The sequence below is a fragment of the Echinops telfairi genome, unplaced genomic scaffold (assembly GCF_000313985.2).
Source record: "Echinops telfairi isolate 266 unplaced genomic scaffold, ASM31398v2 ScPeMD7_31;HRSCAF=116, whole genome shotgun sequence".
In the NCBI taxonomy this organism is placed as follows: Eukaryota; Metazoa; Chordata; class Mammalia; order Afrosoricida; family Tenrecidae; genus Echinops; species Echinops telfairi.
Window position 1 is genome coordinate 52,812,670 of NW_022103928.1, and position 22,798 is coordinate 52,835,467.

General features: G+C 44.4%; 1 protein-coding gene across 1 annotated transcript in view; it reads left to right on the forward strand.

Annotated features, from left to right (window-relative positions):
• PARD3 (par-3 family cell polarity regulator) overlaps window positions 1-22,798 on the forward strand; it is a 631,094-nt gene that overhangs the window by 587,122 nt on the left and 21,174 nt on the right. Inside the window, exon 23 of the mRNA XM_045290158.1 lies at window positions 15,156-15,276. Coding sequence (XP_045146093.1) covers window positions 15,156-15,276 — 121 coding nt within the window. The remainder of the gene's footprint in view (window positions 1-15,155; window positions 15,277-22,798) is intronic.

The following is a 22,798-nucleotide window of genomic DNA, read 5'->3' on the forward strand; positions in this document are numbered from 1 at the left end:
TTTCTTCACCTTTAAACCTATTAGAATATCTTACATGTCCTTGCCATTTACCAGACAGTTCAAGAAAATGTGACAAAAGTATATGCATAACTCTGAATTATCATACAAAATTCCAAAATACAATACAGCTGCTTGCAGTGTGAAACATTAAGTGACAAACATGATTTCTTCTGGATGGTCACATCTTACTTTCAAGAATGCATTTATGTTCACAGGTATACCTGCAAAACCTTGTATTTCCTCTTGTCTGTTGCTTTAAAGCCATTCAGTGTTACTGCAAGGGAATCGGGAGGGTTCTGGAGCCTGCCCCTGGCGTCCTCTACTTGCTTCCTTCACAGGGGTCCGAGGAAGTTTGGTCTGACCACTTTTACCATCTCTGGGATTTGAAATTTGAGCACAAAACCCAGTTCCTGCCATGTTGACTTTGATTCAAGATGGCCCCGGGTGTGTCAGGGTAGAGCAGTAGGGTTGTCCGTGACTGGTTTCTCCGACTTGTCTTCTGAGGCACCTCTGGGTGGATCTGAACCTCCAGCCCATCAGTGAACAGTTGAGTGTGTCAGACATGTATCAGCCAGGAACGCCAAGCTTCAGCGACATTCTCGCACTATCAGAAAGTCTTCCGTTACAGTTTGTCACGCTATGATTTCTTAACCGGATGATGAATTTTTTGGGTTTTCGTTGGCAAAACACACTCACTGCCATGGAGTCTTTGCAGACTCCTAGTGACTAGAGGACCAGGGTAGAACTGCCCTTGTGAGTTGACACTGTAGCTAGGGGACTAGGAAGCCCCATCTTTCTCCGGAGGAGCAGTGGGTAATTTTGAACTGCTGATCTCATAGTTGGCAGCATAGCACATAACCACTGTGCCAGCAGGGCTCCTTTGTTTGTTGACAGTGTGTTTAAAAAAAAAAGGAAGTAGCACTAACTCCCACCTCCCACCTCAAAACATTCCTTTTGTGTGGAGTTTTAAGCAAAAGCTTTGTTGGAAATGTGACTGCCCTGGACTCAGTAATCCTTTTACATAGAAACCAGCTTGCTTCAGATTTCTGTGAAACTTAAGCAGTCAGGAAAAGCCACCTAGAGCTCACTATACACTGCCTTTTCTTTGTTTTGTTTTTTGGTGTGTTTTTTTTCATGCACTTATTGTTGGGTCCTCCATTCTGTATGTGTACACACGTGTGTGTGTTCTCTGTGGCTGGAGGAATTCCCCGAGAAAAAGTAAAGCTAATTTTTTCTCGCACTCTTGCCTGAGACCAGTGACAGGCTAATAAGGAAGAGTGATGAGAGTAATAAAATGGGGCGAGGGGGTGCATTCCTGCACTTCGCCTGCTTATAAAATGATCGCCCTCTTACAAAGTGACCACAGAGGGACTTGGGGGGAAATCTCCTCTGGAGTCTTCCTGATAGAGATGTGACCCTGCGCAGATCCAGAAAGCATCGGAGAGTGGGACCATCATCACATCAGAAGCAAATGTGGTATTAACAGCTTCGGTGACCACCTTTTTAACCCAGAGAATATAGCTGTATGTTTTTAATTTGTTATGATTTATTACACTGAAATTGGTGTGAAATAGACAACAAATCATGGATGTCAGAATCTGGAAGTGAATTTTATCAGCTAAGGAAAGTGAGTGCCTTTGGGATTTGCATACGTTTGTCATAATTCTTTTCATATTACACATGATGAAGAAAACTGCAAAAATAAACTGGAAAGGACACAATATTTCCAAAGTAGCTAATTTTGCATGTCTACATAGACACAAATACGGATAGGCCCTTAGCCCCAGTTTAGACTTGCTCCATAATTCAAGGTGACCCATAAAATTATTGGATGAGAAGAGGAAGAAAAAAACAAAACCTCTAAAATAAGGATAAGATCACTTGTGTTATCACAGATACCTATAGTTATCTAAAGGGAGGGAAACAGCAAAAATCTGAACATCAGCTGGTGTGTTACATGTAATATAAACTCTACTTCTTTATTGTTCAAATTTGGAAGAGAGAATTTAGACCAACATACCATTATAAAAATGGTAAGATTAAAGAAAAAGGACCTAGCCCCATTTTTCAGATGTTATAAATAGTCTTTAGCATTGCAACAAAAAAAAATGCCACCCTTGTTAGAAATGAACTTTGCATGCATAATTAATTTGATCGCCACATTCCTGCTTCCCAACCAGAAGAAAAATTGAATTCAGGTGTTTGGTGAACATATGGGGGATTTACTGTGAATTTATGACCTGTGGCTTGAGTGTAAAACCCCAAGATACTTGCTGATAAAACTTAATGAAGCCTGTGCAGAGCAACTATTTTTATTTGTAGTTTGGTAATTGATACATTTCTTGGTTTTAACCCTCCCACCCTTTCGCCCATTCCTTGTAAATCTTGCTGCCCTCATGCAAACCCCTTGTCGTCTTCACCAGCTTGGTCGGAGGCTTACCAAATTTGGAAGTTCAGGGTTCGTGTTCCCACAGCATTTTCCTGTTTCTTCCTTTCCCTTGAACTTGAGCGATTTCTGCATCCTCACCTGGAGGCGCCACTAGGAAGCGAGTCTTTTTGCTTCACAGAGAGGCGGTGGGAGGAAGCCAACCACCCCCACCCCCACCACCGGTCACCATCCACTCCCTTCCAACTCCTGGCAGCCTCCTGTGTGTCAAAGGAGAACACAGTGTCTGTGACCCCTGGTTGGTCCCCAGGTGTCTTCTGAGCCACCTCTGGGTGGACTTGAACTTCCAACCTTTGAGTTAGCAGCCAGGCACATTCACCTTTAGCATAACCCAGACTCTAAAGCTTTTAGAGAGAGCTGACGCCACATTTCTTCTTTCCTTCTTAAGGAAGCAATACAGAGACATAGGTAGTTATATGCTAAAATTTAGCCAGTAGATTTGTTGCATTTACAGGTTTTCTGCTCCCAAATAAGCACACCTTCAAGGGGACAGAAACCTGCCCAACCTACCTGAGCACTACACTGTCTACACCTAGCATTTTAGGAAGAATGCACCTGATTTGAGTTCCACTGGGGAAAACAAACGACAAGTGCTCCATTTTAACAGACGGGAGGTAATGGGTTTAATGAGAAATCTGCGTTTGCTTCCTAATTTGCGGCAATTAAAAACTCAGTTCTGACATCTGTAGATTATAACTATGTATCTGGCGATTATATGATCAGGAATATTTTATGGAATTGCTAATCAGCAGAGAAAAATGTCTAAGTGCAAAGCAGGTTGTTTCTTGCAAGCTCGGAGTGGTGCGATTCCCTGGGAGCGTTTGGATCCCTTTTTAGTTCAGTGCCATTTCTCCCCCAACACGTTAGTCATCCCTGTTCAGGAACTTGTTTGTATCCACTTTATCATGCTGACAATCTGTCTGTTTTGAAAGGATTACAACTCTGTACATCGGTGCATGACATCACAGTAAGACATTGCTTAATGATCTGAGACGCTCATGGTCATTGCTGACTGCCTGTGACTAAAGCTGCGTGACAAGTCTGCCCCATATATATGTCTGCCGGTATCACAGTTCGGCTACTCTGGCCCTCATGTCTTTCGGTGACATCTGAAACTGCTGAATCGTAGACTGCCTTTATGCGTAGAGGGGCTCACTGTTTTCAGTTCGTGGGATGCAAAAGCAAGTCATGATTCAGCAAGGAAGGACATGCTGTAATTTTTTGCCAATGAAAATGTTTGCACAAACAATAAGACCCTAGGGAAGGGTAGTGGGGAGGAGACAATCCAGACAGGGTACAGTGTAGCAATGATGAACCAACTTTCCTCTAGTTCCTAAATTCCCCCCCTCCCCACTATCATAATCCCAATTCTACCTTACAAATCTGGGTAGACCAGAGGATGTACACTGGTACAGATAGGAACTGGAAACACAGGGAATCCAGGGCAGATGATCCCTTCAGGGCCAGTGGTGCAAGTGGCAATACCAGGAGGGTGGGGTGGAAAGTGGGAACTGATTACAAGGATCTACATATAACCTCCTCCCCGGGGGACGGACAACAGAAAAGTGGGTGAAGGGAGACGTTGGACAGGGCAAGATATGACAAAATAATAATTTATAAATTATCAAGGGCTCATGTGGGAGAGGGGAGCAGGGAGGGAGGGGGAAAATGAGCTGATGCCAGGAGCTTAAGGAGAGAGCAAATGTTTTGAGAATGAGGAGGGCAATGAATGTACACATGTGCTTTGCACAATTGATGTATGTATGGATTGTGATAAGAGTTGTATGAGCCCCCAATAAAATGATTACAAACAAACAAAAAAAACCAATAAGACCCTGGGAAGATGGGTTGTTCACTTCATGGTCTGAGTCTTTCATTGGGAAGCTCACAGCAAGGCCAGGCATAGGAACCAAGGGGCTTTCTACTCCTGTAGAGAGTTACGGCCTTGGGCAGGGCTGTGTTGTTGTACAGAGTTGCTAAGCGTTGCAGTCGACTCGATGGCTGTGAGTTTGGTTTTCTTTAAGGGATCAGTAACGGAGTACATGTTCCTTAAATGAGTGAACGGAAGCACTGACACCTTACTAAAGTGATTACGTTTGTGACCCCAAGTCGGGTGTCATGAAATGGACTGTGGCAAGTCGTGACCCCGTCATTGTGAGGCAGAATAGAATTGTTCCCCATAGGGTTTCAGCGGCTGGTTTCTCAGACATAAATTGCCACAGCTTTCTTTCAAGGTACCCCTGTTGTTGTTGTTGTTTGTTGTGATTGTTGTTGTTGGGTGCCATGGAGTCAGTTCTGATGCATAGCAGCCTCTCTGTACAACAGAACCGAACACTGCCCGGTCTGGTGCCACCCTCACAATCCTTATGTTCGAACCCACTGTGGTAGCCGCTGAGTCACCCCATCCTGTCGAGAGCCTTCCTCTTTTTCTCTGTCCCAACACTTTACCAAGCATAGCATCTTTCTCCAGGGACTGGTCTCTCCCGACAACGTGTCCAAAAGATGTGTGACAAAATCTCACCATCCTTGCCTCTTGGGAGCAGTCCTCTGAGTGGACCCCAAATTCCAGTCTTTTGTTTATCAGCCAAGCGCGTTAACCGAGCACAGCCCACGGGGCCTTCTTGTCACCTAAAGACATAGTCAGAGATAAGAAAAATAGCATCTCTAAGTGTAAATGAATCAAGGCCTGGAAGCTTTCATTTAATGATGTTCTCCTTTATCAGTTGCGGAGATGTGGATCACGGTGATGTGCCACAAGCCTTGACTGTGAAGCCCAGAATCTGGGATGCGGTAGAACTAAGGACACAGGTAGATGGAGAGAAAGAAATCCCTGAGTGGAGAGGTTTGGTAGAGTGTGTCGGTTCCCTTTGGTGTGTACTTGGGCTACTTGGGGGAAGGTATAGAGGTAAGGCAACAGAACAAGTCTTTGTGGCATTGCTTTATTTCAAGATAACATGCAATTTTCAAGTTGTGTGTGTAAATATGTAAAACTTGGAAATGAGTAAGGCTCCCTTTGGCATCCCTAGTAATTAGATGCCAAATGCAGGTGTGAATTTCACTAGCATTGGGAATAGAATTCTGTACTTACCACACCCCAACAACCCAAAGCACAAATGGCTAAGGCCGAGAGGTAAATAGCATGAAATGACCAAAGACATAAAATGATGTAAACTCACTGCCATCCATCCTACCACCGCAAAGTGACCCTACAGGACATAGAACTGCCCCCGTGGGTTTCCAGAATTATAAATCTTTATAAGAACAGAAAACTTCATCTCCCTCCCATGTAGCTCCTAGTGGCTTCAACCTAATGCCCTTGTGGTTAGCAGCCTGATGCATAAGCCACATGCCATCAAGGCTCCCTAAAAAATTTCTTTAACAAAAGTCTATACTGTATACCTAATCTTTTGCAAATTGGTGAATTAAATGGTATCTGTTAATTCCTGGACCTTGGTCAAACTAACTCACGTGAATTTTAACCAGGAGTATCTCTGTGTGAGTTATAGGTTTGATCTGTACCCTAAGCCATCCATCTCTGCCCCCAAAGAAACTAGGAGTAAGCCCTTATGTTTCGCTTTCGTGGATGGCCTGGCTGACAGGTATCTTTTCACCATGTTCCAGGAGAATGCCCATATTGCTGCCTTTGTTTCAGAGTTCAAGGTACCAGCTCAGGATAACTCCCGCATTGTCATCGAGTTGATTCTGACTCACAGAGACCCCATAGGACAGAGTGGAACAGCCCTTGTGGGTTTCCAAGACTGTAATTCTTTATGGAAATAACAAGTCTTTGTCTTCCTCCTGTGGAGCAGCTGGTAGTTTTGAACTGCTGACCTTGCAGTTAGCAGCCCAACCCTTAACTCTGTGCCTCCAGCTCAGAGTATTGGGTTGAAAAACAGAGCCACGCTGAGCCACTGGGCATTCCTGACCATAATCTGATGTTCCATCAGAAGCACATTTGGTTGGTTTTATGTGTTGAAATCTGGCCGCTACCAATTTTTTTTTTATTACATCTCCTGCAAAGTTACATCTTTTGCTGTGTTCCTCAGAGACCAGAGCTTTGGAGTGGCTAATCTTATAAATGATAGTGGTGACACTCATTCATAAGATGTGGTTCCTTTAATACTCTGTTATTCTGCTTATCTAACCAATATGCTTTGGCTGCAGGCAATATTTACTGGTTCCAACTGAGGACCAGGCTCAAATCTGGATGCTTCTAGGCCACTTTACTTCATTTATTTCATGTATGTACCACCGCAATCTTATGAGGCCAGCGCTGTTTATGTAATGGGTGGTGATATGTGTTTCAAGGAGAGTTCATGAGTTAGCTCTTGTGCCAATGCTGGTGCAGCATAACTCACAACCTAAAAAGTCAGGGGCATCCAATAACAAGCAATTACACCCCCGCCCCCCTTACATCTGTACTTAGGCTGGGAATTGGTGGATCTCTCTGGCCTCTCTTGAGCTTTACTGAAACTATAGATTAGGGCCAAGTCGACTCCCTGTGTCTCTTAATCTCTATACCCCGTGGGCATCTTTTTCTCAAGGTGAAAGAAGGAACTTCACGAGAACATACACCACCACCCCAGCCACCCCCAATCCCCATGCATTCATCACACCCCCTGCCATCCCATTGGTCTAGACAAGTTACACAGCCAAGGCCAACACCAATCAAGTATTTGTTTCCTATTAGCAGTTTTCTACTAGCAGTTTATGGTTACATCGCAGTTTCTGTGGGCCTGAAGTCTAGACATAGCTTGTCTCAGAGGCTGCGGGTGGGTGCCATCCAGACTTGGTTCTCATATAAAGGGTCTCCCCTCTGATCTACATCAACGTCTTTGCTTAAATCGTTGGTAACAACATTCGTTCTGTTCCTTGCAGCTTTAGAATTTATGACAGTGTCTTCCTTCAAAACCAGGAAGGGGAGAGAAAGAACTAGCAAGGTGGACACTGTGCTTTTTGTAATTGCAAAAATGTAACCATATGCATTCTGCCACCTTTGTTTCATTTCACTGGTTAGAAAACATCTTGGATCCCACCCACACTCAAGGAGAGGGGAGTTCAGCATCATGTGAATATCAGGGGGGCAGAGATCATAGGCGCCCCCTGAAAAATCTGTCTGTGAGGAATGTGTGGGATGTGTACTCCTCCTGCGGCATCTGAAGTGGAGGGAGTAAATGTTTGCTGAAAAATCTAAGCCGTCACCGGGAAATGACCGATGAGATATACAGGCCAAGTAGTGGTGATCAAGGCAAAGACTTAAAAGACGGGGTTGAGGGTGTGGGGGGGGGGGGGGGGGGGGCGGTGCACATAAGTTCTGGGAACACTACAAGACAGTATTTGGTTCCGAGGATGATCAATAATAAAGAATCGGAAGGAAAAAGATGACTGCAAACTTGAGCAGTTAGGAAAGGCTTCACGGAATTAGAATCTGAAGTCGTTGGCCTATCGGCAGCATTTGGAAAGAGAAGGAAAGGCAGTAGAGAAGGGAACATGTGAGCAAGTTTCTCTTCCGCGTGCTGACAGCTTCTCTTTTCTTGTACTGGGTATCGCACCATAATCAGTTCCCCTTCTGAGAAACACGGAGCATCTGCGCCAACGTGTTCTTTCCCTTTTGTCTGTTTTCTCTCTGCCCTTTCATGGTTCCGTTCTTTCAGAAGAACCAGAAAATCAAACGAGTCACCATCAACTGGACTCTGATTCCTGGTGACGCCGTGTGTGCCAGAATAGAACTGCATCCCCTAGGGTTTCAGTGGCTAAATGCCCAGGCCAAATCTTCAACCCTTTCTTCTGAGCAGTCTCTGGGTGGACTTGAACTGCCGACCTTTAGGTCAGCAGCCAAGCTCACGAATCATTAGCACCATACAGAGACGACTATGTTAAGGCAATAAGTACCAAAATGGTCCCTCTGGGTTTAAAAATGTCAGTAGTTAGTCTGTCTCTCATGGATTCTGGGGCTGAAAGCTCTGCCTTCTCGTCCGGAGTCCCTAGATTTCTTTTGCATAATTAAAAATGCAGATGTCGAAGTATTTTTTGATCCATACAGAATTAATCAGTCGCATCGCCAACTCTCTTTTCGCGTAGCATATGCCGGCCGGCAAAGATAGGTGAGTCCTCATATCTGTAGTTCACTGTACCAAGGGATTCACAGAAGCACAGTGAGCTGGTGATTTAGGAGGGGCAAGCCTATGTGGACAATGACCGAGTTCTCCTTTTCAATGTTTGTTTCTTGGGACTGTTACTTGGGGACCATCACCGGCCTTACCTTGGTGCAGGGAGTAAACAGCTTAGAGAAGCGACCGTTTTCCTGTGGACATTTCAGTTTGTCCCAACTATGAATTCTGTCAGCCTTGTTTGCAAAGTATAGTCCATGCAAATGACACCTGCAGGGCTTTCTGCATACATGCAGATCCCAGCCTTGTGCTAGACCTACTGAATCCTAGTATTCCCATCTTGGCAACCAACACTATTAACAAGTCCTCTGGATGGTTCTCAGGCACACGGAGCGGAGCGTATAGAAGGGAGAAGTGCCATTGCTGTTTCTTCTCTCTTTCAGAACTGTGAAGGACATGGTTGGGTGAGCCTCCCTGTGGGCACAGGTGTGGGGACCATTCGAATGCTTAGCTGCAAATGGGCTCCCTGCTGCATGTAGTAAGAGTTGGTATTTGCAGCTGTTTCTGAAAAGCACGTTAACAGTAGATACTAAAGTTTCTGGAGTCTACTATGCACTGTGTTGTCTGTGTCTGACAGAAGAGGTTGTGGTCTTTATGGATGGGGAAGGGACGAGCCCATCTAATTCCAGATCGCATTGTAGCTCCGTCATAGGAGATGATCTGGTGCCTCCTTCCTGAAGCCTGCCAGGAAAAGAAACCAACCAAACACAAACCCAGCTAGCTCATGGCTCAGCCCAAACCCCAACCCTCTTCACTTAATCAAAATCAATAAGTAAAATACATTCCAGAAAGATTCCATTGGGCACATGTGTAGAGGAAGGCCAAGTGTTAATGTTAGTCTTGAACAGTCGTGCTTGTTCTGTGTGGATTTGTTTACCCAAAAAGCATCTCTCGAGTTTCCCTCTCTTTGTAAATCCTAACTTACTGATTCCTCAGTACCAGTTTTGTTCTCTCTCTCACCCACCTGATCGAGTCGGGCGACGTCATTATTATACCCCTCACAAAATAACAATGAGCAACTTGAAGTTGGCAGAGAGCTTGCTGTAAGTTGATTGGGGTGTGTAGGCATTAGTCACTCTGACTAATGGATATTTCACATTTCCTTTAGCTTCCCTGGCACCAAAGCTACCTGAGAGCTTTAGAAGTCCAAATGCGAATCATTGGCCGAGGATAGACCGGCCTGAGAAACAGAACCTAGCAATTGTAATAGTTTCATCTCCGGAAGCCAGGATTTCACCTTCCGACTGCCAACTGTTGCTCCCCAAGGATGCTTGATGGTTTTCCAGTCTTTGGAAGTCGTCATCAGTCATGAAAATCATTCCAGACTCTTTTCCACCTTCAACTCAGAGAGTGGCATTGCTCGTCTCAGACAAGTCAGTTGGTTTTCTCTAGCACGTAGGACAGAAGAAGCAAAGGGGAAGGGACCAAAACAGTGGTCTCGCTACCTAACCAGACTTGGAAACAAGGCTGAAGTGACTTCCAGAATTTGTCTCATAGTTTGGAAAGCAGCGAGGTCACCAAAGTTTCCAATTAGGGTTACTGGGTTGACTCCCCTTCCTGGGAGATGGCGTTTTCAAGTACAACAAATCGTAGGAGATCATGTTTCACCAGTGATTTGAACTCTAGGAACTTAATAACTGGGAGGTTAAAGCTGTCTCTGTGACATGCAAATAATCGAGAAATATTGCTGATCCGACTTGTAAAACACTTTGTCAGTCAAGCCTCCTACAACCCTCACATTAAAAGCTCTGAAGTATGCCAGGAACAAAAAAGACACAGCTGGAAAGATGGCATGGAGATGAATTTATTCTCATGCCTGCCCGGCCCGGTTTCCCAGGGAGCAGAGGGAGTTCTGTAGACTGGGAGCTTCCTCTCTAGGTGGACCATTAGCCTTTATGAAATAGGTATGTGTCAGAACAAGATAGGCTGCTCTAGGCGATGATTATTTCTTTTTATTTTTTAAGTATCATTTTATTGGGGGATCTAACAGCTCTTATAACAATCCATACATCAGTTTTATCAAGCATATTTGTACATATGTTGCCATCATCATTTCTAAAACATTTTCTTGGAGGGTGGAGGAACCATGGGGGACGGACAACAGAAAAGTGGGTGAAGGGAGACGTTGGACAGGGTAAAATATGACAAAATAATAATTTATAAATTATCAAGGGTTCATGAGGGAGGGGGGAGCAGGGAGGGAGGGGGGAAATGAGGAGCTGATGCCAGGGGCTTACATGGAGAGCAAATGTTTAGAGAATGATGAGGGTAACGAATGTACAAGTGTGCTTTGTACAATTGATGTATGTATGGGTTGTGATGAGTTGTATGAGCCCCTAATAAAATGATAAAAAAAAAACATTTTCTTCCTACTTGATCCCTTGGTTTTAGCTCCTTTTTCTCCTCCCTCTCCTACCCTCCCACCATTGTGCACCCTTGAGAATTTAGAAATTATTTTTATTTTCATATTTTATACTCTCCGCTGTCCCCCTTCAGCCACAGTTCTGCCGTTCGTACCCCCATTGGGTGGGTGGGTAGGAGTTGTACATCAATCATTGTGATGGGTTCCCTTTTTCTTCCCCTTCTGCCCCCACCTCTCCCCTACCCTCATAGTATTGCTACTCTCAACATTGGTCCTGAGGGGGGGTTATCTGTACTGGATTCTGTGCCGAGAGCTCTTATCTGTAGCAGTCTACATGCTCTGGTCTAGCCAGATTTGTAAGCTAGAACTGGGGTCATGATAGTTGGTGGGGGGCGCATTGAAGAACTAGAAGAATGTTGTGTGTTTCGTTGGTGCTATACTGCTTCCTGGTTGGCTAGTTCCTTCCTTGTGACCATTCTGTGAGGGGTTGTCCAATTGTCTACAGATGGGCTTTGGGTCTCCACACTGACCCTCCTTGTTCCATCAATACAGTTGTTTGTTTGGGTCTTCTAAGATCTGATACCTGATCCTATCAACACCTCGTGATCACACAGATTGGTGTGCTTCCTCCTTGTGGGCTCTGTTGGTTCCCTGTTAGATGGCTGCTTGTTTAACATCACGCCTTTAAGACCCCAGATGCTGTACCTTGTAATAGCTGGGCACCTTCAGCTTTCTTCACCACATTAGCTAATGCACCCATTTTGTCTTCAGTGATCGTGTAGGGAAGGTGAACATCACAGAATGCCACATTATTAGAACAAACTTCTTGCATTGAGGGAGGATTTGAGTCGAGGCCCAGTGTCCATCTGCTACCTTAGTGCTTGATGACTTTTAAATGCCAAAGTGGGGAGGAAGTTTTGAAACTGTTGTCACGTAGCGCAGTTGATAGACCTGTTCACCTTAAACGTTTTGTGACTGGTCCGTCCAGAGATTTGTCAGGAGAAGCACACGGGGGGCTGACAAGCTTTTGTCAACTGGAAATGGACTCAATCGGCAGCTTCTTCAGGAGGTTCTCCTCTAGGTGATAGGACTTTGAAGGGGGTGGGTGTTAGGGTTCTGGCGTGGTGTACCTTAGCTCTAGCTTGGCATCGCTGAAAGAATCCACACGGCAGAAGCACTTTGTAAACCCAAGTACCTTTTATGAGGGAAAGGGAAGTTTCAGGTATGACAGACTCAAAAGTACACGCTGTCTCTGGAAAGCGGGCACAGGGCCGCGCCGGGACTGGGAACGAGTTCGAGACTGAAGATAGCCACTTTAGGGGCGGAAAACCCCCGTGAAAAGCTTACAGAATCAAGAGCGGGAGATCCCCAAAGAGCCCCTGGGCCACGAACATGTGTGAGGGCCAGCACCTGGGAGGAATCTCACCCCCCACCCTGCAAGAGAGCAGCCGAACAAGAGGGGTGTCTTGCCCTGTCTGGTATTTATCCCCCCGTATCCCCACTTGGGGCGGGGGCGTGGTTGAGGGTCTTGGCCGACCTTATTGGCTGAGTTTCGGCACACCTGAGTGATGGAATATTGCTGGTGCCTAATGTGGGTGTGCCCAGGTTGGCTTCCACCTGGGCCTCGGTGGCTTGGGTCTGCGCATGCTCAGGTTTGGCTTTTCCCACAGGTGTCTAATTAGTGTGCCTGATTTCTATGCGGCACCTTTCTTTTATTTGTATGTTTGTTGCGTTTTAAATCATTTTATTGGGGGCTTGTACAATTCTTATCACAATCCATACATACATCCATTGTATGTCAAGCACATTTTCACATTTGTTGCCCTCATCATTCTCGAAGCATTTGCTTTCTACTTGAGCCCTTGGTATCAGCTCCTCATTTTCCCCCTCCCTCCCCATTCCCCACTCCCTCATGAACCCTTGGTAATTTATAAATTATTATTATTTTGTCATATCTTACACTGTCCGGTGTCTCCCTTCACCCACTTTCTGTTTTCCATCCCCCCAGGGAGGAGGTTATATGTAGATCCTTATAATTGGTTCCCCCTTTCTACCCTACCTTCCCTCTACCTTCCCGGTATCACCACTCTCACCACTGGTCCTGAAGGGATCATCTGTTCTGTATCCCCTGTGTTTCCAGTTCCTATCTGTACCAGTGTGGCCCTGCCCACTGATTCCTGCTGGGGCAAGCATTCGGGGGAGACAGCCCCCCTTTACCCCTAGTTTAGCTACCTTTCAACAGGAATGCAGTTAATTAAATGATGGCATGCTTTCTTGTATTCTTTGAATACCTTAACCTTGTGGTCTTAGACAAAAGCATTCTCCAATAGAGATTTTTAAGGCTCAGGAGACTTTCAGAATATGTGGATTATAGGTACATGGAAGTTGGCTGCTGGCTCAAATAATGAAGCTCTTGACTGCTCCCCAAGAAGTTGATGGTTGAAACCCAGTAGCACTTCTGCAGACAGGCCAGACCATCTGCTTCTGAAAGGGCCAAGGCTTATAAACCAAATGGGGCATTTCCACTCCACACCCCTGGGGTCACCATGAGTCAAGATCAACATGACAGCAACTAACAAGAGCAATAGCAAGCTGATACACTCTCGTAGAACACCTATCCTTTCCAAGGTATACTTCCTTACAAATTACATCGCATTTGAGGGGAGGCTAGGATTGTGGAGCCCACGGGGTTCACACACATAGATTACGATGATGACCAGGGCAATGTGGTTTCCATCAGCCCTGACCTTCCTACGCACTAGCAGCTTCCCATTCTGAGCTTAGTTTGGAGGGCACCTATACGAGATGATTCCTGTCCTTAAGAAGTCTGGTGTTTTGTTAAGCAGATGGACAATTTAGCTGATGTCCGGGAATAGCTTTCCTGCTAGGACACAATCTAATATTTTCATGAGTAGAAGGTGAGAGAAATGCTGTGAGATTGAAGATCGGTTTAACTTTGGTTATTGATCTCTATTGCTGTTCCTTTTTACATTGTGTGGGATTTTGTAAAGGAGGGGCTTTGAATCTATTTGACGATGTCTTACCACATGGCTAGAATAAAGGTTGGACAGGAAGTCAGATGATCAGGACTCTAGTCTCACCCCACCAACCAGCTGTGTGCCTTATCTTCTTCTAGTGTCTTAAAAATATACTGTATGTGTGCATGTGAGTATGTGAAGTGCTTGTCTTTTGTACCTATCAAAAGGGACCCTGGTGGTGCATTGAGTTGAGTGTTGGGCTGCCAACGGAAAGGTTGGCCGTTCAAACCCACCAGGCGCTCCATGGGGGAAAGATGAGGCAGTGGACTTCCATAAAGATTTACAGCTTTGAAAACCCTAGAGAATAGTTCTACTCTTTTCTGCAGAGTTGCTATGAATTGGAACCAACAGGCATCTATGTTACAAGTTCTTGTGAAGATCAAATGAAATCAAAGGCTATGTAAAAAGAAGGAAATGTTATTAGCTAGTTAAATCAAACAGTTACCTGCCCTTATCTATCTATCTATCTATCTATCTATCTATCTATCTATCTATCTACATATCTATCTATCATCTATCTATCTATCTACATATCTATCTATCTATCTATCTATCTATCTATCTATCTATCTGTCTATCTATTTAATGCTTTTCCTCTATGCTCTGAGAGTGGCAGATTGTGATAAGACCCTCCAATGACTCATACATGGGAACTTCAGAAAATGGCATGATGGGAATAAGGGTGCATTTTTGGTTGTTAGCTCACTTGGTTGTTACAACTTTGAGACATAAAAAAGCCCTGCTCAGAGGCAGACACTGGTTCAGTCTGGGGTGGTAAGGGCCCAAGACGAGGCGATGGTGTTTCTGACTTCGAATGCAATGTCCTTTCCAAAAAAGAAATCTCACTGCCAACATTTCACCAGATTATAGAAAGTAAAGGAGGCTTTTAAAGAACAGCCTACAAAGAGAATACCTAAAATTAGCACTCACCCTCTTGAATATCTGTCTTAACTTCCATAAGCCTTAATCATAAGAACAAACGAAAGCCGGCTTTAAAGGCCCAGATATTGTTTTTTAAAAAAATCACTTCCTCTTAAGAAGCATTATTTCTCAGCAAGCTGCCATTTGTTCCTCTGGCAACTGCAATTCCCAGATGATATTGCTGAAGGTTGTTCATTGTTGCTCCTTCTCTCTCTCAGCAACAGATCAACTCCCAGCAACCATGATCGGATACAGCGTTTGAGGCAGGAGTTTCAACAAGCAAAGCAGGAGGAAGACGGAGAGGACCGCCGACGGACCTATAGCTTTGAACAGCCCTGGGTGAGTCGCCGGCTCTTCAACACCTTGAAGAGCCCGACAGCTTTTTCACGGCAGGAAAGGCCGCTAAACTATGACCTCAGCGCTCTCTGCAAGGAGACAAGATGGAGCCAGATTCCTCTGACCTTTAACTTATTGACCTTTCCTTTTTATTTCCATCTGGGTCTCATCGTTGCTAATTTCATTTTATATCTTTTTCTACCATCTGTCCGTTGCTGTTGCCATAGGATAAGTTGTACAGAAAGTATTTTTTGCACTTCACAATACTTTTTTGTTTTGAAATTGACACATCTTTTCTGTAGGTATATTTTTCTCAGAATTGAAGAGCTAAAATAAATCGCCCAACACATATCTCGTAGGCATCTGCTGTGTACAAAGTTCAGTGTGTAGTGCTCCCTGTTTCTTAACTCCCCCTCATCCTCCTTATGTGAGTGTCGCACCTTTCAACATGCCTATTCTCGTCCATCTCCCATCTGCCACCAAGGTGATCTTTTAGGGAGCACTTGAAATGAATCCTCACTGTCCACAATATGGTGAGCTGATCCACTATCCCACCAGGGCTCCTGTTCTCAGCTATACCAATTTATCATCCTGGTTTTAAATATGAGAAGCAGTCAGACCCACAAATTCCAAGATAAGACAACCTCCCCCCCTGCCAAAAAAGTTAAGAAATATTTGAAAAAGCATTAGGTATTAAGTGACTTCGCAGGGAAGCTCTACATGGACCCATGGTGGCTAGTTGGTTATACATTGAGTTGCCAATCATAAGGTCAGTGGTTTGAACCTACCTGACATTCGGCAGCTTTTACAATATTAAAAGGTTTGGACACCCAAAGGAGCAGTTCTTCTCTGATGGACACATTTTGGATTTCAGAATTTTTGAATCTCTATTTATTGTACCAAACTCACTACCAGTTGGTTGATTACAACTCATGGAACCCTTACAGGACAAAGTAGAACTTTTCCTGTGGGTTTCTGAGGCTGTAGCTCTTCATAGGAGCAGAAAGTCTAACCGTTCTTTTGCAGAGTGACGGGTAGGTTTGAAGAGCTGACCCTGAGGTTAGAGTTAGACTCATAAACCACTCCACCATCAGCGCTTCTTACTAGTTGTACAGTAACTTATTTCTGACCCCCTTTTAAGATAACAAAGTGGAACTGCTTGCTGCTCAGTTCCTAATAAAGGTGAAGTGATACTTGGAGAAAATTCCAAGTTCATGTAATTTGCACTGTTCAAATATATCTTTGGCTCAAAGGACACTTTGTGAAGTATAACATGACCTAAATATTTAGTACAACACAAACTACTTTAAATAAAGCCCACATGCACATCCTCTATGTCAGGCTAACTGACACTATATTAAAATATCCCAATTTCTTGTGGAGGAACAGAGTGAAGAATGCTCTATGGCATATATTATAGATCTCAAAAACTAGAGTGGATAAGGGAAAGCTCATACCCCTTTTTAAATCCACCGGTCATGTATACCCAGAAACAAGCCTCACCTTTGCAGCATCACCATGTACGCTGTCACTGTCATAAAGTACTTAGAGTAGGAGATCCTGGTGTGATTTTTTGAAAGTCCAGTCAACACAGTAATGTGACTACACTTAACACGTCTTTCAGGCCCGGGAATAGAACAAATAGAAAGAAAAGATAAACAGCCTCTGTATGTTGGGACAGACATGACTGAGGATCAGAGAAGGCACCAGAGTCTAAACACGGAGCGCTGTCTCCCAGTCTGGAGAGGTTGGCAAAGGCAGTTCTGAAAGCGGCAAGCCTGATAGCCTGGGAGGGTAGAGAAACCTCAGTGCTCTATGGGGAGATAGCAGCCTATGAGGCTGTGAGTTTATTTGCTTGTCCCTAATCAAAGTGCTAAGTAGTTTAGTCAGTATTTGGGGGAAGCTCTTGTGGTGGGGGTGGCCCAGTTCTGTAGGGGTTGAAGTGTGTTAAGTGGTAGCTGTTCTCTGCATCGGATTATGAAATAGGGGAGAGATGAATATCCAGAAAATGAGGAGTTCGCGTCAGAGTATCGAATACACCCGGTTTTAAGGTAAATAATATATGCATTTTCTGTTTTATTGTTGTTGTTTGCTTGTTTGTTTTGCTATTCATTTCCTCTTTCCCTCCCCACCTTGATGTATCTTCATAAGTACATTATGCTCCCCCCCCCCCACCCCCTATCGCTATTTTAAAATTAGCATAACACACTTAGGAAAATAGCTGGCATCTGATTTGGCCGGCAAGGGGCGGGGAGCAAGACATAGTTAGGAGATATACGTGTTATTTGCATACTACCATCATTACTGTTTGTCAACGCAAAGGAAGCAATGATACTAGGAAAGGCGTGAATTTAAAAACGATGGTGGTTTCCTTGGGAAGGGGTAAACAGCCCAGTGGAAAAGGATCTGAGCGGTGGGCCGTAGTGAACAGGCAGTCAAGATGGAAAGCAAGTGGCTGAACTGGTCACCCAGGAGAGGCCTTCACTGCTAGGCTGAAAGTTTGAAGAAGTGTGGTATAAACAAACAACTCTGACCCACTAGCCAGGGGAACTGGCTTCCCTGTCCTCAGCTTGGTTTGTAAACCAAGTAGGAGAGCGTAATTAATTGGTTGTCAATGACCAAGGCCTTTTTAAAAAGTGAAATTTTAAGAGTATGTAAAGCAGCTGAGCCAGGAGAAGTCAAACACTTCAGTTGAATCCAGAAGCCTCCCGAGATCCATCCGCCCACTGCGGGAACATCAGCACTTTTCAAAATGTAGTCCTTACGCCAGCCCTTCCACACCACCTGGGAGCTTGCTATCCGTGCACATATTGGCCCCGCCTCAGACTTGCTGAATCTGAATATCTGTGGGAGGGGTTTAACAAGCTCTGGATCCTGAAACCTGCTGCACACAGTCGCACTGCTCTTGAGTCTATAGCACCTGTGTGCTCGTCTCTGGTCCCCAAGCCCATCACGCCCATGCCATTACACACAGTGAGAAGCTTATAAAGGTATTTGTTCAAGGAAGTCAGGGGGTAAACTGGAGTATGAGGAAGATGAATTCTTTGGGTAGAAAGAGAGGGCGAAAATGAGAGAACCGGATAGTCATTTGATGAATACGGGTGATTGACAGTCAGGGGTCAGTTGTCTGGTGATAAAATCCCATCATGAGATCAAGCTTCGCCTGACTTTGACAGCTTGTGAAAGTTCCGCCACCCCAATGGCTCACAAAAAAACAAATTTGCCTCTGCAGCCGTGTTACCTTAGCAATATGAACATTGTTATTTATGTCCCCCAATCAAGATTTGGTTTCCTTCTTTAGAAGATCAAGTAAGCAGAGCCATTCTTAGGTGGCAAACATGGCAGACTTAATGTTAATCTAATTATACTGTTGGGTGTAATTGACCATCTATACTGAAGAGATTTCTTAAAGCTGGGTTCTTTGTTAATGTGTGGTAAATATTCTTAACTACTCACATGTGAACAAGGGACTGCCTGGAATAATGAGCACAATGTCACACTGCTGGAGGAAACAGCAGCTGCATATGGAAGTGGTTTCCACACACCTCCAACCTGGCACAAGCCCACAGTGGGTCCTCCTTGCCGTCCCCCACATCGAAGCACTGTGCTGTTTCACTTCCTCGGGCTGTCCGGATTTCAGACCATTGTCTTTCCAACACTGTTATCCTCCAAATTCGTATTAAATCCCATCAAAGTTATTGAGTGTTTACTATTACCTCGTCCTACTTGAGGCTGGAAAGCAAACATGGGGGGCAAGAGGTGGTAGAGAAGAATGTTTTCAGAACTGTACAATTGCCCCAAGAAAAGGAAACTACAGTTTAAGAAGTGGTGTGATAGCAGTCCCTGAGTGTTTCAAATGGTTCAGCATTGGATTTCTCATCTCAAGCTCAGTGATTCAGACACCCAGAGGCACCTTGGAAGACAGGCCTGGAATTCTGCTTCTCAAAGGTGGAAGCCTGGAAAACCCCGAGGAGCAGGTCAATCCTTCAAATAAGAGCCCTTCTATTCTGCGCCTCACCGGGCCGCTGTGGGTAGGAATTGGCTCAACGGCTCCTAAGAGCAACACGCCTGGAGTATGAGAAACAGAGAGAAGTGACACCCAGGGTGTTGCAGGGTGATTAAGGAAGCTTGAAAGAACATCTCTCTGAAGATGTGTTTGTGAGTTTTATTGGCATAATTCACCTGTCATACAATTCAGTGGTTTAAACAGATGACAAGGCATTGTGCAATCATCACCACAGTCAATGTTAGATCATTTTCTTCATTCTTATACCCATTATTACTAGCTCTCCATGCCCCACCCCCTAACTTCCCTGCCGTAGCCTTAAGAAATGTGTTAAGGCCTCTATCGATTTAGCTCCCCTGGATCTCGTATGAAGAGGAGCACACCAAAACAGCAACGGGAGCACAATCATGCACTGAGAAACCTCAATCCAGGAGGAAGCAGAAGTGAAGGCAGGACTGCATTTTACGTAGACAACAGAGAAAAACCAGAAAAGTAGATCTTTAAAAACTAAGATTGATGAATTTCTCTCTGATTCACGACACATCCATATGTACAATCTCTATGTGTCTTTGAGACTAGATGGAGATTTGCTACGTCTTAGTGCCAGATGTTTTTCCTTGGGAAATGTGAAAATTATGTGATAACCGTTTTGGTTTCTTTATAATATATATATTTTTAACTTTAATGGGGGCAGCGAATACACTGTTGGCATATGTTTCCATGTGACTTACTCCTTAATGTGAGCCATCATGGCAGGAAAAATATTCTTGTCCATTTGGAAACTCAACTACTGAAGGTCATAGGTCAAATTATTGTATAGAAGAATGCCATAGCCACTTTAGACAGACAACTTGGCTTTCATTATTGTTTCCTGTAATGAATGAGCAGGGAATTATTTGGCTGACAGGCTGATTACCTTAGGAGTGGAATAATTTCCCAAATTGTGGGGCAGAAGTTGACCTTTTCTTTCTTTATTTTTTCTTAATGTTCAAATAATCAGGATCTTGACACACACTCTCCATTCTACTGATCACATAAATGAACTTAAAGTGACTGTCATTCCTTTAGCATATTAATTCTAATAGCAGTTCTCATCGTTGCCTTCATCAGAGTGGCGCAGTTGTTCAAAGTGTAACCGGGTCTGTGGTTTTTATTATCTGTTTTACAAAACGAGCTTTGGATATTTTTCATTCCACCCACCCACCCACCCCTTTCCCATCTGTATCCTGACCTTGAACAATCACTGTTTGGGAAGGAGGAGCCCAGGGGCCCACTCCTTGGGGTGGTTTGTAATCATTTTGGTTGTAGAGAACCTTAAATTCATCTTCAAGCTGTGTGTACAAGTCGGGCCATCCTAGGTGAAATTGTAGTACTTGTTAGAGATGCCCACACACAAAGTGCCAGCCAGATGTGTCACATAGCAAATTCTCCAAGCCAATTACTTTCAGTAAGGGATGCTGCTCCAAATTCATCCACATCGCCCTTTTCAACTCACCCACTTTCAAAATCTGCTCAGTGAACTCTAGCTCTGCGGAGTGCACCTGTTCCTGGGCTTTTGTTCAAAATGATGTTTGGGCCCAAGGGAGCTGATTGGTGGCACAAAAGGTCTTTAGATGAGCAGAAGCCCAGAAAATTTTCTTAGCTTCATAATTGAAGCAAATTCTCTCCCAAGTTGAGTTAGGGAAGGATTAAAAAGAAAAGAAAACAAAACAAAAAGCCCTTCTTCTCCACATAGTGTCAGGTGCCACATAAATAAAGGAACCCATTGCTTTAAATCTTTCCTTAAGATAATGGGACAATGGCTTAGGTTAGGGGTATTATCACAGAGCTCAGATAGGACCGGACTTGGTGTTGCTTTTAAAAGAATTAAATGCAGGCTGCAGACATAAGTACAGTGTGGTGTTAAAACTTTGCAGATACCTGAGTGTTGCCCACAAGGAGACTTGCTGGCTGAGACGATTGATAGATGGGATAATGGAGCCTTTAATAGCTATATTGCTAAATCCTTTCTCTCCCGGGTTGGTAGTGACTGAAAGTAGTTTAGTCCTTCAGATAGAAAATTGATACTCTGCGATGTGAATATCCTCTTCTTCTCCAAGCTCCCTTCCCAGCTGTCCATCTGAAACAAATAAAAATCTGTCCTTTTGCTCCATTTCCCTGCCTTGGCCTTTTAGGGCCTCCTCCTCTGCTTTTAGGGTTCTGTCTGCTCTGATGGGACAGGCAGTCCATAGCCCATCGCCACTCTGCTGCTTCCAATCCTCTTCTACAAACCTGGGGAAGTGGAGAAAATGATGGTTTTCTTTTCACTTTTACCTTTTTTTTTAAGACTTAAATGGTTGTCTGCTGTCATTGCCTCCTAGTGGGCCTCCTACCTTGAGTCAAACACTGCCATGGTAGTTGACAACTCTCAGTGATATTACCCAGCGCAACCTGGGGGGAAATCAGCTCCCTGAGAAGGAGAGCTAGAAACATCTAGCATAGCAAATGGCACAGTGACATGCTGGGAGAATCTTTACAAGGCTCCTTTCTCTGAGCCTCGTAGCCAGTCAAAGCCTCTCTGGCCCATAGACCATTCTACCCAGAGGACTCTGGCAGTGGAAATTAAAAAAAACTGCTTTTGGCTGCAACGGCCCTAAGGAGGTTGGGTTATGCTGTGAGATAAGCATCGGGCTGCTGATCATGAGGTCGGTGGTTCAAACCCACAGTCCACTGCTTGAGAGAAAGATGAGGCTATTTGCTCTCATAATGATTTACAGTCTTGGGGGTTGCTATGCATCAGAACTGACTCGTTGGTAGTGAGTTTGGGTTTGCATGGGGTTATCACACAGTACTGGAGGACCCAGCCCATTTTACAGAGCTACCCTTTTATTTGCAATATTACCTGATGCTTAAAATGGGATTGTTAAGATGGGGGGAAAATAGACCCAGGCCGTGATTGGGAGTGAAGAGTCGGCGGTAAACACTGCGTTAAGACCAATGAATGCATTTATAAAAACTTTATGAGGGAAACTGGCTGGCTCTGCAGATTTTTCAGCCATTACTACCCTCATTATTAGCAATTAAGCTTTTCAACATTCAGAACCCACAAGAGTTCAATCGATAGTTTTATAAGTACAGTCTGTAATGGTGCAGGCAGGAGTGGAGGGCCAGGAAGGCAGGATAGACAGAGAAAGTTAACTTTGTCAGGTTGCAAATGGATAAATTAGTCTGCTGGAGAAAATAATAACTGATATTGGCAAGTGGCCTTTGCAAAGAGTAGCGACTTCACACTCTCTCTGCGATTTGGTGGCATACACTTGATTCTGCGTCTCCTCTTCTCAATACTGACATGCCATTTCACCAGGATGTGTAGTTCGTGTGAGTCCCGGGGCACGAAACCCAGACTTCCAGATCTCAAAGGGTGTCCCCTGGCCATTTGTTGTCATTGTCGTCAGCAACACCCTCATCGTCTTCGTCCTAGGGTTTTCTTCAAAGCACACAAATCATTTGTATTTTTTTTCTTCATTATCTATTCATACT